Source organism: Rhinoderma darwinii, chromosome 4, assembly GCF_050947455.1.
Source record: "Rhinoderma darwinii isolate aRhiDar2 chromosome 4, aRhiDar2.hap1, whole genome shotgun sequence".
NCBI classification, from domain to species: Eukaryota; Metazoa; Chordata; class Amphibia; order Anura; family Rhinodermatidae; genus Rhinoderma; species Rhinoderma darwinii.
The window spans coordinates 314,963,154-314,979,259 of NC_134690.1; the positions used below are offsets into that span (position 1 = coordinate 314,963,154).

At 41.9% G+C, this 16,106-nt stretch overlaps 1 protein-coding gene across 2 annotated transcripts in view; it reads left to right on the forward strand.

The window, feature by feature from the left end:
* The window catches only part of MEMO1 (mediator of cell motility 1), a 239,954-nt gene that overhangs the window by 180,057 nt on the left and 43,791 nt on the right, over positions 1 to 16,106 (forward strand). For both annotated transcript variants that reach the window (XM_075862742.1, XM_075862741.1), the window contains one exon: positions 13,586 to 13,662. In XM_075862742.1, the coding sequence (XP_075718857.1) occupies positions 13,586 to 13,662 (77 nt within the window). The remainder of the gene's footprint in view (positions 1 to 13,585; positions 13,663 to 16,106) is intronic.

Here is a 16,106-nt window from a genome sequence, read left to right on the forward strand (position 1 = left end):
AATTTGGGGGCTGTATTGTCCTGTCCTTCCCCTCATAGATCCGGAAAGCATGTGTGTATTCGGTTTCAGACTCACACAGCTTGTAGACCTTGATCCCGTACCTGGCGCGCTTATTGGGCAAATATTTGTGAAACTTCAGCCTACCCTTGAAGTGCAACATGGATTCATCAACTGGGGGTGTAGATTTTGGGAAATATTTTGGAAAAAATGTTTGAGGGGCCTAATTCCAAAAAGTCTGTTGGATTCGGGTCATCCTGGGGGGGCATTGGGAGTTGTCACTAAAGTGCAGAAATTTTAGGATGGCCTCAAAGCGGGGTCTGGTCATTTTTATTTCGGTACAACGGACAATGATCTAAAATGTCCGTGGACCAGTAGGATCTCACTTTGGGCTTTTTAGTGAGAGCCATGTTGAGGACTAACCCCCAATATTTTTTCATTTCTGCACAATTAGTTGGTTGCCAACGATTGTGATGGGCATAAAAGGAGTTTGTGTGTCCAGCTATAAATAGGTGGGGGTAGATGTTGGTTTGGTCCACCATAAGCTCTATCAAATTGTCGGTAAAGAACAATTTGAAATATCCATTTACAGGCAGTCCTTCCGTCTGCACATGAATTCCTGCCGCAGCAGGAAATTCTGGGATTTGGGGGTGTAATTGGTTGGGGGTGACCAATCACTGCTGGCAGTACCAGGGTCAGGCAGAATGGCAGTTTCAGGGTAAGGCAGAACCTGGGCACTTACCCTCCTGCGACTACGAGGAGGTTCCTCACTGTCACTAGAGGAGGAGGACGAGAGAAAGAACTCTGGTTCCTCACCGCTCGCTGAGTACGTATCGGATGCGATCATTGCATAAGCGTCTTCAGTGGTGTAATGCTTCGCAGCCATCTTATTAATTTGTGTGTAAATATATATGTAGTTTATACACACTTAGCTGTAACAAACCCTTGTAGAAAAACTATGTTTTTGTAATTTTTTTTCACATAAAACACTAAACACTTACTAACGCTTGCTAACACTGACACTAAGTTTTCTTGTTGTTTTTTAAAAAAATGTTCACGGAAAACACTAAACACAAACTTTTTTTTTAATAACACATAGTCAGCGTTGGTGTCAGTAAGTAAGTGGTACTAACTGATAAGTGACGAGACTGACAGTGACGGATTGACACTAACTGACAAGGGACACAACCGACGCTACGGATTGACGCGAACTGACAACTGATGCTACGGATTGACGCTGACTAACTGACGCGACGAATTGACGTAGACGACCTAGACAACTACCTGAACAAGTATTATTTTGATGGCTGGAAAAAAAAAAAGAAAATCTCCCTTATGCACTGGGGTCACACTAGGAACAGGGAAGAGGGAAATTAAGGGTTAATTCTGATTTTTAACTTGGTGTGGGGCACATAACATGGGCTCTGATCTCTCCACCATCAAAGAGATCCGAGCCTGTGTCCGGTATTTTTCCCCTGCCCTGGGTGAAAAACGCACTGTGATTGGTGGGTCTGAACAGACCCACCAATTACAGCAATCGTCGGCAATGGACCACTGCTATTGGGGCATGGGGCAGGGAGGGGGGCTCCATAGTAACTGTTTATGGACTCATTTTAAAGAGGCTCTGTCACCAGATTTTGCAGCCCCTATCTGCTATTGCAGCAGATAGGCGCTGCAATGTAGATTACAGTAACATTTTTATTTTTAAAAAACGAGCATTTTTGGCCAAGTTATGACCATTTTCGTATTTATGCAAATGAGGCTTGCAAAAGTACAACTGGGCGTGTTGAAAAGTAAAAGTACAACTGGGCGTGTATTATGTGCGTACATCGGGGCGTGTTTACTACTTTTACTAGCTGGGCGTTGTGTATAGAAGTATCATCCACTTCTCTTCACAACGCCCAGCTTCTGGCAGTGCAGACACAGCCGTGTTCTCCAGAGATCACGCTGTGTCGTCACTCACATGTCCTGCATCGTGTCAGACGAGCGGGGGCACATCGGCACCAGAGGCTACAGATGATTCTGCAGCAGCATTGGCGTTTGCAGGTAAGTCGATGTAGCTACTTACCTGCAAACTCTGATGCTGCTGCAGAATCAACTGTAGCCTCTGGTGCCGACACGATGCAGGACCTGTGAGTGACGTCACAGATCTGCACTGCCAGAAGCTTGGCGTTCTGAAGAGAAGTGGATGATACTTCTCATCAGAAAGCCCAGCTAGTAAAAGTAGTAAACACGCCCAGATGTAAGACACATAATACACGCCCAGTTGTACTTTTACTTTTCAACACGCCCAGTTGTACTTTTGCAAGCCTCATTTGCATAAATACGAAAATGGTCATAACTTGGCCAAAAATGCTTGTTTTTTAAAAATAAAAACGTTACTGTAATCTACATTGCAGCGCCTATCTGCTGCAATAGCAGATAGGGGCTGTAAAATCTGGTGACAGAGCCTCTTTAAGTCCCGGAACAGTTTTTCACACTTTATTTGCAGAAACTATGTAATCGGGGATCTGTACAGATCCATCGATTTACTTCGATCGCAGGCATTGAACCGCTTTTACGGGTCCATTACCGGTGACTGTAAAGTGTTAGCTATCGGGGGCGGGGTAAATTGGTCCATTGGCGGTCACATGGGGCAGGGGGGGTGTCCATAATAACCGTTCTGGGACTAATTACAAGTCCCAGAACGTTTTTTAACACTTTATTTGCAGAAATGATGTAATCGGTCGATCTCCGACATTTGACCGCTTTTACAGGTCCCTTGACTGTGACTGGGGAGTGTTAGCTGTTGGGGACAGCTGACCGACCTGTTCCCGGTGCAAACTGTCACTGACCGTGTGCACCGGGAACCGCGCAGTAACTGTACATCCTGGTGCGCTAAGACACTGGCCACCCGGACGTACAGTTGCATCGTGGTACGCATAGGGGTTAAGGAGTTAAAGCACAACATATTTTGTATGATATATACTAGTCACTGTAAACAGCCAATACAACGGCAGACATATATACTAGTCCTTCTCAATGAATTATAATATAATCAAAAAGTTCATTTCAGTAATCCAGTCCAGGAAAATTTATCAGGACATTTTTGAGCACTTCATGCTTCCCTCTGCTGACAAGCTTTATGGAGATGCTGATTTTGTTTTTTAGCAGGGCTTGGCACCTGCCCATACTGTCAAATGCACCAATACCAGGTTTAGTAACCACCGTATCACTGTGCTTGATTGGCCAGCAAACTCGCCTGACCTAAACCCCATAGAGAATCTATGGGGTATTGTCAAGAGGAAGATGAGACACCAGACCCAACAATGCAGACAAGCTGAAGGCCGCTATCAAAGCAACCTGGGCTTCCATAACACCTCAGCAGTGCCACAGGCTGATCGCCTCCATGCCATGCCGCATTAATTCATGCAAAAGAAGCCCTGACCAAGTAATGAGTCCATATACTGTACATACTTTTCAGTAGGCCAACATTCCTGTATTAAAAATAATTTTTGAAATTGGGCTCATTTAATATTAAAATTTTCTGAGACACTAAATTTGGGGTTTTCATTAACTGTAGCTATACTCGTCAACATTAAAAGAAAAAATGCCGGAAATAGATCACTCTGTAATGAATCTATATAATATGAGTTTCACTTTGTGAATTGAATTACTGAAATAAATAAACTTTGTATTAGTGTGTGTGTGTGTATAGTATATACACACTATATATATATATATATATATATATATATATATATATATATATATATATATATATACACACTATATATAGTATTCAAAAAATAGGCAGCACTCTTCAGTAAATGTGAGAAAAAGGGTACTTTTATTGCCCTGTGCACAGTGGGAAATAAAAGTACCTTTTTTTTCACATTTACTGCGAAGTGCTGCCTATTTTTTGAATACTACATAATTTGGAACGTGATCTGTTCTTGAGGAATTGCACCCACTGTTTGCCGGTGCTGCTGGATCCATTCGTTTGTTTATCTCTCTCTCTATGTATGTGTGTGTATATATATATATAATTGTCGTTGATGTATATGTGCCGTTGTATTGGCTGTTTACAGTAATACTAATGATAGAAAATAAAAACATTGCAAGTGGATCAGTTGATATTTATTGAAGTTGTAATGCATTTCTGTTTGCGCTGACCACTTAATCATGTTCAATTCTAAAAATAACGTTATGTATTGTGACAGACATGGGTTAATGTGACCTCAAAGCTCATTGCAAATTTGTTTTTGTTTTTTAATGAACGTACAGTGCAAAGGAGTTTAGCTTATATTTACAGCAGTGTGAGTGTATGTTCACACACAAACTCAAAAACGACTGAAAATACAGAGCTGTTTTCAAGGGAAAACCGCTCCTGATTTTCAGACGTCTCACTCACGATTTTCGCTGTTTTTTTCGCATCTTTTTTTACGGATGTTTTTTTAGCTGTTTTCTATAGAGTCATAGAAAAACTGCTCAAAAAACGTCCCAAGAAGTGACCTGCACTTCTTTTTCGTGGTGGTTTTTTACGCGGCTGTTTTGAAAAACGGCCACGTAAAAAAACGGCCCGTTGGAACAGAACGCCGATTTTCCCATTGAAATCAATGGGCAGATGTTTGGAGGTGTATTCGGCCTGAAAAACGGCCGAAAATGGGCCGTGTGAACATACCCTAAAGGTATGTTCACACAGCCTATTTTCGGCCGTTTTTCGTGCCGTAAACGACCGAAAAATCGGAAGCAGAACGCCTCCAAACATCTGCCCATTTCTTTCAATGGGAAAATGGCGTTCTGTTCAGACGGAGCATTATTTGCGGCGTTTTTTTACGCGTATAAAAACGCAGCGAAAATCGCGAGTGGCACAAAAAACGTCTGAAAATCAGGAGCTGTTTTCTCTTGAAAACAGCTCCGTATTTTAAGACGTTTTTGACTCTGCGTTTGAACATACCCTTCGGCTTGGTTCACATGACTTATTTTCAGACGTAAACGAGGCGTTTTACGCCTCGATTTACGTCTGAAAATACGGCTCCAATACGTCGGCAAACATCTGCCGATTCATTTGAATGGGTTTGCCGACGTACTGTGCCGACGACCTGTCATTTACGCATCGCTGTCAAACGGCGACTCGTAAAAAAGACGGCTCGTCAAAAGAAGTGCAGGACACTTCTTGAGACTTAATTTGAGCCATTTTTCATTTATTCCAATGAAGAACTGCTCCAAATTACGTCCGTAATTGACGCCTCGCACAACACGAGTACATGCAATTACGTCTGAAATTACGGAGCTGTGTTCTCCTGAAAACCGTGCCGTAATTTCAGACGTAAATGCAGTTATCGTGTGCACATACCCTAACAGCTGACAGACTGCTGCATGGGCCAAAAAACTGAAAATTTGTTCACCGAGAAGCTAGCAGCTTGTCGGACTAAAGGCGTTCACTTTGGACGATCCCTACGTGTTAGAAGAGTCTCTTGATAATAAGCTGATCACAAGATATCCCCATGCTGGGACCCCCAGTGATCAGCTGTAATAATTCATTGAACGCTCGTTGCTGATAATTGCCCTGTGTAAACAGGGCAGCGATCAGCAGATGAACGAGCAAACACTCGATCATCTGCTGCTCGTATAGTCTTATCGTTGTCGGCAGCACATCTCGCTGCCGACATAACGTAAGTGTTCAGTTTGCCTGCAGCGCCACCACAGTGGAAGTTTAAGCATCGCACAATTCCCATTCAAATTAATCGATTGTCTGGGTAATACAGAACCGGTCCCCCAGACAGAGCGAGAGAGACGTTCTTTGTAACCGCTTTCCACTCTGGCCAAAAGATACAAATCTTGAACAGCGGAACCCCTTTAACCGCTTCCCGACCGCCCACAGTGAATTCACGTCGGCGCTGGCTGGGCTCTGTGCAGCGCCAACGTGAATTCACGGTGGGTGTTAAAAGAGCGATCCGAGTGTCTCAGAGTAGCGCCGACACCCGGGTCGCGCTGTTATCCCCTGCCTCTGTTCCCGGAGACATAATCAGGACCTAATTGGTTCAGGTCCCGGTCATGTGATCGCAGGGAAAGTTTGTTGTCACAACGAACTGGAAAGTTTGTTGCTACAACAAACTTTCCCGGAGACCGATTGCGGGTGCTGCAGACGGTTATAAGGCAAAACCGGAGGCCATACAACAGCCCCCGGGTCTGCCATGCACTGCAGCCTATGAGAACCAGCCGGAGGCCAGTCCTCATAAGCTTCCTGTCAGTGTGACTCAGCGTCACACTGACAGTTTATAATACGTTACACTACCTAGGTAGTGTAATGTATTATAGCAGCGATCAGTGCTGCAGGTCTTCAAGTAAAGCAAGTAAAAAAAAAAAAGTTATTAAAATGTTTTATAAAAGTGTAAAAATAAGTTACAAAAACAAAAAATGCTTTTTTTTTTTATAATAAGTCTTTTATTATAGGAAAAAAATGAAAATGTTAAAAAACAGTACACATATTTGTTATTACCGCGTTCATAACGACCCAAACTATAAAACGATAATATTATTTTTCCCGCACGATGAACACCGCAAAAAAAATAATTAAAAAACGATTTTGGAATCACTATTTTTTAGTCATCAACCCTCCCAAAATATAGAATAAATAGTGATCAAAAAGTTGCATGTACCCCAAAATAGTACCAATAAAACTACAACCCGTCCCGCCAAAAACAAGCCCTTACACAGCTTTTTTGACTGAAAAATAAAAAAGTTACGGCTCTCAGAATATGGTGACACAAAAAATAAATAATTTTATCGAAAAGTGATTTTATTGCACAAACGCTGCAAAACATAAAGAAACGATACACATATGGTATTGCCGTAATCGTACCGACCCGCAGAATAAAGTAAAATGTCATTTATAGCGCACGGTGAAAACGGTAAAAAAAAGACAAAAAACATTGTCAGAATTTTATGTTTTTTTTGTCACTTTGCTTGCCAAAAAAATCGAGTAAAAGGTGATAAAAAAATCACATGTACCCTAAAATGGTACCAATGAAAACTACAGATTGTTCCTCAACAAATAAGCCCTCAAACAGCTCCGGTGAAGAAAAAAAAAAAAAGTTATTTCTCAGAATATAGCGACAGAAATTGTGCAGTGTCCAAAAGCGGATAATATCGGGCGCCATTTATCAGTGTGACATCGGCCACATATCTGCGGATTATTATTTATTTACCCCATTATTTTAACCCTTTTATTATGTCCTGATGTTCTCCGCATAGCTCACATACGCCCCCACATTATAAACCGAAATACCAGCAAAACCCCAAACAGAACAGTTACCAAGAAAAATCTGCGCTCCAAAAGCCAAGTGGCGCTCCCTCTCTTCTAAGCCCCACAGGGTGCCCAAACACCAGCTTACGTCCACATATATGATATTTTATATCCGGGAGAACCCGCTCAACATTGTATGAGGTATTTGTCTTCAATGGCACAAACTGGGCACAACATATTGTGCATTAAAATGGCATATTAGTTAAAAATTTGAATTTTCACTTTGCACCATCCGCTGCGCATTAACGCCTTCTCGCACAACGACTTAATAGCATGTTGTGGTGCGGGGGGTTATATATGGAGCAGGCTCATGCGCTGCGCCCACTCCATATTCTGCAGGTGTCAGCTGTGTATTACAGCTGACACCCGGGACTAACGGACAGGAACAGCAATCGTGCTGTTACAGGAGCCTGTAAAAATGATATCATACTGCAATACTTCAGTATTGCAGTGTATTGTACCAGCGACCTAATGTTTGCTCGTTCCAGTCCCCTAAAGGGACTTTAGGAGGTTTCCACTGTTTTGGTACCTCAGGGGCTTTGCAAATGCAACATGACTCCCAAAAACCATTCCAGCTAAATTTGAGCTCCAAAAGCCTTCCCTTCTGAGTCCTGCCGTGGGTCCAATCAGCAGTTTATTACCACATATGGCATATTTCTGTAATCAGGACAAATTGCTTTACAATTTTTGGGGTGATTTTTCTCCTTTATTCATTGTAAAAATCAAACATTTCTATGTTTTTTCAGAAAAAAGTAGATTTTCATTTTCACGGCCTAATTCCACTAAATTCAGCAACAAAATTATGGGGTCAAAATGCGAACTACACCACATTCTAAATTATTATGCAAATGTTATTTTTCGCTGATTTTCCTAAATAGTCGATGCAAATGGCAGTGTAATCTTCGAGCCATCAACCGTTGGAGTATAATGCGAATTTTATTGAACAAATCTAATGATAACAGATTTTTTTTTAAGAAGGAAAAAACTCAAAATGCACTGTAAAATTATTATGCACAACAGAGTTTAAAACATTTTAAAGGTTGTAAAGAGAACTAAAATGGTAATTTGTGAGTCTGTGCTTTGAATCACCCACAAATCTTTTCACAGTACAGTATTTCTGAGCCCACTGCAACCGTTTCTGCTTGTGAGCATTGTTTAGGGGTGGCCGAATAATGGCTTTATGCACACTTGCAAACCTCTGGAGGATCCTACACCTTGAGGTTCGCGGGACTCCAGAGGCACCATCGGCTTCAAATACCTGTTTGCTGCTTTGCAATGGCATTTTAGCAGCTGCTCTCCTAATCCTATTAATTTGTCTGGCAGAAACCTTCCTCATTATGCCTTTATCTGAACGAACCCGTCTGTGCTCTGAATCCGCCACAAATCTTTTCACAGTACGATGATCCCGCTTAAGTTTTCTTGAAATATCAAATGTTTTCATACCTTGTCCAAGGTATTGCACTATTTCACGCTTTTCAGCAGCAGAGCGATCCTTTTTCTTTCCCATATTGCTTGAAACCTGTGGCCTGCTTAATAATGTGGAACGTCCTTCTTAAGTAGTTTTCCTTTGATTGGGCACACCTGGCAAACTAATTATCACAGGTGTCTGAGATTGATTACAATGATCCAAAGAGCCCCAAAACACAATACCATCCATGAGTTTAAGGGTATGTTCACACACACTAATTACGTCCGTAATCTCCGGACGTATTTCGGCCGCAAGTACCGGACCGAACATAGTGCAGGGAGCCGGGCTCCTAGCATCATAGTTATATACGATGCTAGGAGTCCCTGCCTCTCTGCAGGACAACTGTCCCGTACTGTAATCATGTTTTCAGTACGGGATAGTAGTTCCACGGAGAGGCAGGGGCTCCTAGCATCGTACATATGTATGATGCTAGGAGCCCGGCTCCCTGCACTGAGTTCGGTCCGGGACTTGCGGCCGAAATACGTCCGTCAATTACGGACGTAATTAGTGTGTGTGCACATACCCTAATTGAAAAACTAATAATTAAATGTTTGACACTTAAATCCAATGTGCATAATAATTTGGAACACTGTGTATACCCCTAGAAAAATTCCTTCATGGGTGTAGTCCTCAAAATAGGGTCACTTTTGGGGGGGTTTCCACTCTTTTGCTCCCTCCAGGGCGTTGCAAACGCGACATGGCACTGTAAACCAATCCAGCAAAATCTGTGCTTCAAAATCCAAATGGCGCTCCTTCCCTTCTGAGCTCTGCCGTGGGTCCAAACAGCAGTTTAGTACCACATATGGGGTATTGCAGTAATCGGGAGAAGTAGCTTTACTAGTTCTGGGGTGCTTTTTATTCTTCCTTGCAAATATTTTTTTTTTTATATTTTTTCAGAAAAAAAGGAGATTTTCACTTTCACAGACTAACTCCAATAAATCTAGCAAAAGACCTGTGGGGTCAAGATGCTAACTGTACCCCTAGATTCCTTGATGTGTGTAGTTTCCAAAACCGTGTCACTTTTGGGGGATTTTCACTGTTTTGGCACTACAAGACCTCTTCAAACCTGACATGGTACCTAAAAAGAAGGTGGCCCCAAAATCCACTAGGTGCTCCTTTGCTTCAGAGGCCGGTGTTTCAGTCCATTATCACACTAGGGCCACATGTTGGATATTTCTAAAAACTTCAGAATCTGGGCAATAAATATTGAGTTGCATTTATTTCTCGGGTAAAACCTGTGTTACAGAAAAAAATGTATTACAAATGAATTTCAGCAAAAAAAATAAAATTTGTAAATTTCCCCTCTTCTTTGCTTTAATTCCTGTGAAGCGCCTAAAGGGTTAAGAAACTTTCTGAATGCTGTTTTGAATACTTTGAGGGGTGCAGATTTTAATATGGGGTGATTTATGGGGTCTAGTACATAGGGCCCTCAAAGCCGCTTCAGAACTGAACTGGTCCCTGTAAAAATAGCCTTTTGAAATTTTCTTGAAAATATGAGAAATTGCTGCTAAAGTTCTAAGCCTTGTAACGTCCTAGAAAAATAAAATAATGTTCAAAAAACGATGCAAATATAAAGTAGACATATGGAATATGTGAATTAGTAACGCAATCGCGGGTCTCCGATGGGCTGTCATGGCAGCCGGGGGCTTGATAAAAGCCCCCAGGTCTGCCCTGGACATATGCCTGTTAGGACGTGCCGGAGGCATTATAGTAGCGATCGGATGATCGCACAGTAAAGTCACCTAGTGGGACTAATAAAATAAGTCATCAATGTGAAATAAAGATTATTAATAAAAAATACAGTAAAAAAATAAATCCATTTTTTTCCATAAAAAGTGGTTTTATTTAATAAAAGTGTAAAAAAAAAAAAAAAGTACACATATGTGGTATCGCCGCGACCGTAATGACTCCATTAATAAAGTTAATATGTAATTTAAACCGCAAGCTGAACACCGTAAAAAGAAAACGCAAAAAACAACGGCGAAATTTGAATTTTTTTCCATTGCCCCCCAAAAAAGTCATAATAATGAATCAATAAGTCCCATGCACCCCAAAACAGTACCATTCAAAACTACGTCTTGTCCCGCAGAAAACAAGCCCAAAAAATCACTACATTGATGGAGAAATACAAAAATGACGGCTCTTGGAAAGCGATGATGCAAAAACAAATAATTTTTGTTCAAAAGTGTTTATATTGTGCAAAAGTCGTAAAACATAAAAAACCCTCTACATATGTGGTATCGCCGTAATCGTACCGACCCATAGAATAAAGGTAACATGTTATTTACGTCGCATAGTGAACGGCGTCAATTTAAAAACGCATAGAACAATGGCGGAATTTCAGGGTTTTTTTTATAATCCCCCCCCCCAAAAAGGTTAATAAAAGTTAATATAAAAATTATATGTACCCAAAAATGGCGCTATTAAAAAGTACAACTAATCCCGCAAAAAACATGTCCTCATACAGCTATGTAGACGAAAAAATAAAAAAGTTATAGCTCTTTGAATGCGACTATAGAAAAACTAATAAAATAGCTTGGTCATTAGGGCCTAAAATGGGCTGGTCACTAAGGGGTTAAACACGCCCAGTTGTACTTAAAGGGAATGTGTTGCCAGAAAAACATGTTTGTTTTTTTTTATTAAACATTTAGTGTGTGGGTGATTAAACATTGTTCAAATTTTTTTTATTTTTTTCACGAGTCAGGAAATATTATAAATTAATTCTAATTTATAATATTTCCCATTTCTGGTCACTAGATGGAGCTATTCCCAAAATTGCAGCATTGCAAAATTGGGTAAAAAGCCCTCGCTCTAGTGAGCTCTCAGCATCCCCCCCCCTCCTTTATCCTTGCTAGTGCCGGGATAAACGAGGGGTTTGAACGGTGTAACCTCCTACACTGTGTGTCACCATTTTTTGAGCTAACACACAGTGTAGTAGGTTTACATACAGTAGTAAACACACACAAACACGAACATACATTGAAATCTCTTACCTGCTCCTGCCGCCGCGGCTCCCTCCGGCCCGTCCGCTCCGTCTGCTGCCGCTGGTCCAAGTGCACAAGTCCGGAAGCCGCGACCAGAAGTAGTAATATTACTGTCCGGCCGCGACTTCCGGTCCACAGGAAAATGGCGCCGGACGGCGCCATTTTCAAATTGGACTGTGTGGGAGCGGTGCATGCGCAGTTCCCACACAGACGCCGTACACACAAGTGAATGGGACGGGACCCGTTCGCAGTCCCTATGGGACTGTGGCTGCCGTATTCCATGTCTGTATGTGTCGTTAATCGACACATACAGAAATGGAACAAAAAATGGCAGCCCCCATAGGGAAGAAAAAGTGTAAAAATAAGAAAAAGTAAAACACAAACACACAAATAAATATAAACGTTTTTAATAAAGCACTAACATCTTTAACATATAAAAAAATAATTTGTGATGACACTGTTCCTTTAAGAAAGGCTCATTTGCATAAATATAAAAATGCTCATAACTTGGCCAAAAATGCTCATTTAAAAAATAAAAAAAAAACGTTACTGTAATCTACATTGCAGCGCCGATCTGCTGCAATACGAGATAGGGGTTTGAAAATCTGGTGACAGAGCCTCTTTAAAAACACCTGTCGCTAGGTCCTAAAAAGTGAACCATCATTCTCCCCTTACTATCTCTGTCTAGAGTTTATATCTCGCAAGACCATGCTGTGCTAAGACTGTGTGTGCGTGTGCGTGTGCGTGTGCGTGTGCGAGTGCATGTGTGTGTGTAAAGCAGCTTCATGCTGATAGGACTGTGTCAGAGGCTGTAAGGTACCTCTACCTCAGAAGAGGCATTGATGCCCTCTTGTCTAGCCAGCGATTCATTAGCATGTTTAGCACAGAAACAACCAGTGGACATAGCTCAGGGGGGGGCCTAGAAATAAAAGAAAAGCACCGCAGGAGACAATGGCAATAAAGGGAGACTGATGGGTCACCTTTTAGGACCCAGTGACAGGTCCTCTTTAAATAAATTCAAAACCACGATAAAGGCCTTTTATCTATGTCCCATTTTTTAAATAAATGCAGTAATTATTATTGGATTCCCTTTGTTTAATATTCAGTGTGACAAACATCAAATAATAGGGAATGTCTGGATATAGTTACTCATTTCACTGTAGTGCTGCTCACTTGTGAGTCTACTCCTGCATATTGTAGTTACTGGAGTTTCCAAAGAAAATGTTTGACCAAAAACACGATTGGGTCTTATTCACAGGTATTAGTAGTGTTATGGCAGCGAGTTGTAAAAGCCTCAGTAAGGCTTCGTTCACATTTGCGTCAGGGCTCCTTTCATGGGTTCTGTCAGAGCTTTCCGTCAGGGGAACCCGTGAACGGAACCCTGACTGAAACAAATGGAAACCATAGATTTCGGTTTGCATCACCATTGATTTCAATGGTGAGGGATCCGGTGCAAATGGTTTCCATTTGTCACCATTGTTTAAGGGTTCCGTCGTTTTGACGGAATCAATAGTGTAGTCAACTGCGCTATTCATTCCAAAACGACGGAACCCTTAAACAACAGTGACGGAAACCATTTGCACCGGATCCGTCACCATTGAAATCAATAGTGATGCAATCGGAAACCTATGGTTTCCATTTGTTTCAGTCAGGGTTCCGTTCATGGGTTCCCCTAACGGAAAGCTCCGACAGCACCCATGAACGGAACCCTGACGCAGATGTGAACAAAACGTAAAATAGTGCATGGTTTTGTGGTGTTTCCTTGGGTTTGGGGTTGTCTGAGCCCCATTCACTTGATTTGCTTGTATTAACGTTTATCTAGGTAACCTTATTTATTTTTTACAGGACAACGTTTTCGTTATACATATTATGATGAATCTCAAGGAGAAATCTATAGGTCAATTGAAAACTTAGACAAAATGGTAAGAGTCAATACAGTAAATCTTCTAGTGTGTGTGTGTGTGTGTGCGCGCGCGCGCGTGTGTGTGTGTGTGTGTGTGCGCGCATGTGTATATATATAGATACATTACAGAGTATAAATGTCAGACGGACTGACTTTTTATTAACAGTAAATTACTCCCCGTTTAGGACCCACTATAACCAATGTATTAGGGAATTGCATTGTGAGCAATTCCCAAATACTTTATACACCCATTATCAAGAATGATTCAAGTAAAATAGGTGAGCAGAAATGGGGAGTGTTATTGCCTCTTGCACCTACTCTTCCTGTTGCCAACCGATTATAGGTTCCATATACGTTACTTGTATTCTGTGAATGGAGAGGGCATATTGTCATAACACCGGTATTATGTGATGAAATTCTAACAAGACTGTTTCAATTAGCTGAACTGTGTTTGGCTACTTCTCTTTTACCTGAATCGCTCCTGATTGTAAAATTAGCAATTTGGCTGAAATATGTATGTTAAGAAATTGCTCTCAATGCAGTTCTATACTTAATTAAATCTATATTTTTCATTTTATTCTATAAGCTTCTTTTAGCGTCGTCACAAGGGAGAATTGAATGGAGCATTTAAAGAGGCTCTGTCACCAGATTTTGCAACCCCTATCTGCTATTGCAGCAGATAGGCGCTGCAATGCAGATTACAGTAACGTTTTTATTTTTAAAAAAACGAGCATTTTTGGCCAAGTTATGACCATTTTTGTAGTTATGCAAATGAGGCTTGCAAAAGTCCAAGTGGGCGTGTATTATGTGCGTACATCGGGGCGTTTTTAATACTTTTACTAGCTGGGCGCTCTGATAAGAAGTATCATCCACTTCTCTTCAGAACGCCCAGCTTCTGGCAGTGCAGATCTGTGACGTCACTCACAGGTCCTGCATCGTGTCGGACACATCGGCACCAGAGGCTTCAGTTGATTCTGCAGCAGCCTCGGCGTTAGCAGGTAAGTCAATTTAGCTACTTACCTGCAAACGCTGATGCTGCTGCAGAATCAACTGTAGCCTCAGGTGCCGATGTGTCCTCGCTCGTCTGACACGATGCAGGACCTGTGAGTGACGTCACAGCAGTGATCAGGCAGAAGCTGGGCGTTCTGAAGAGAAGTGGATGATACTTCTCATCAGAGCGCCCAGCTAGTAAAAGTATTAAAAACGCCCCGATGTACGCACATAATACACGCCCACTTGGACTTTTACTTTTAAACACACCCACTTGGACTTTTGCAAGCCTCATTTGCATAACTACAAAAATGGTCATAACTTGGCCAAAAATGCTCGTTTTTTAAAAATAAAAACGTTACTGTAATCTACATTGCAGCGCCTATCTGCTGCAATAGCAGATAGGGGTTGCAAAATCTGGTGACAGAGCCTCTTTAATGAGCTCCAGCGCTCTATCTATTTATTTTTAATCATAATGTACTGTCCTACATTTATTTGACAATACATTACTGCTTGTGGATATAAAATGCTCCTGTTTAGATAATACTGGTTATCCAGTATTAGGTATGCCCTGTTAGCCACGGTCATCACGATGACAGGGCAGGACAAAGGGAGTTCCCTCTCTTTATCCGCACCGCGATCTGTACTGGTCGCAGTGCAAGAAGGGTTGAACGGATGGGATCAGATTTTTCTCCAATCCCAGCCATTTCCCTGGGAGTGCTGGTGTCAATCAAAGCCAAACTGCCTCTCTAGACATGCAAGAATTACACCCCAGGCTCTGTAAACATTACATTTGAGCCTTCAAATGTAGTTATACGTCGGAAGAATTTACAGACGTATACCTCGATGGAAGTCTGCGATGGATGTCCGTATGCCACTGTACACAGTGGCACACGTTGCCAGTAGGCTCCCATTGTAAAAAAAAAAAGTATACCACGCAGTATACGTTGGTTTTTTTTTTGTTTTTTTTTACTGTATTCCTTGGTATGGTATAGTGTGGTCTACTACGTCCTTCTATACAAAAAAAAGTTTACTGGCCTTTCGAATGCCAGAAGGACGTAATGTGGCCCATAGTTCACGGATCTGATGTGAACAGAGCCTAACCTACTGCGTTATGCTGGAAAGGATTAAATATTCAGTATAGTCTTGGGCACCAGTCCATAAAGAGGATATGAAGGGGAGGCGTCTCCAAGACAGCAGAGCGAGCGGACGCAACTTCGCTGACCTCCGGCTCCCACATAAAAACCCGCCGTCATCCGCCTACCAAGGGGCTCCAAAATCGATCCCCACCACCTTACCTCACCTCCCCAATTCGGGACGATCATCCCCATCCTGGAGGTGGAACGAGGGGTTTCCCGTTCACGGCCTATACACACGTCCGGAGCCGCGGCCTAAAATTTCAGCCAGACGGAGGCTGCGGCAGAGGTGCGGCCCAGACAGGACAAGATCCTCTCTATATTGGAGGGGAGATCA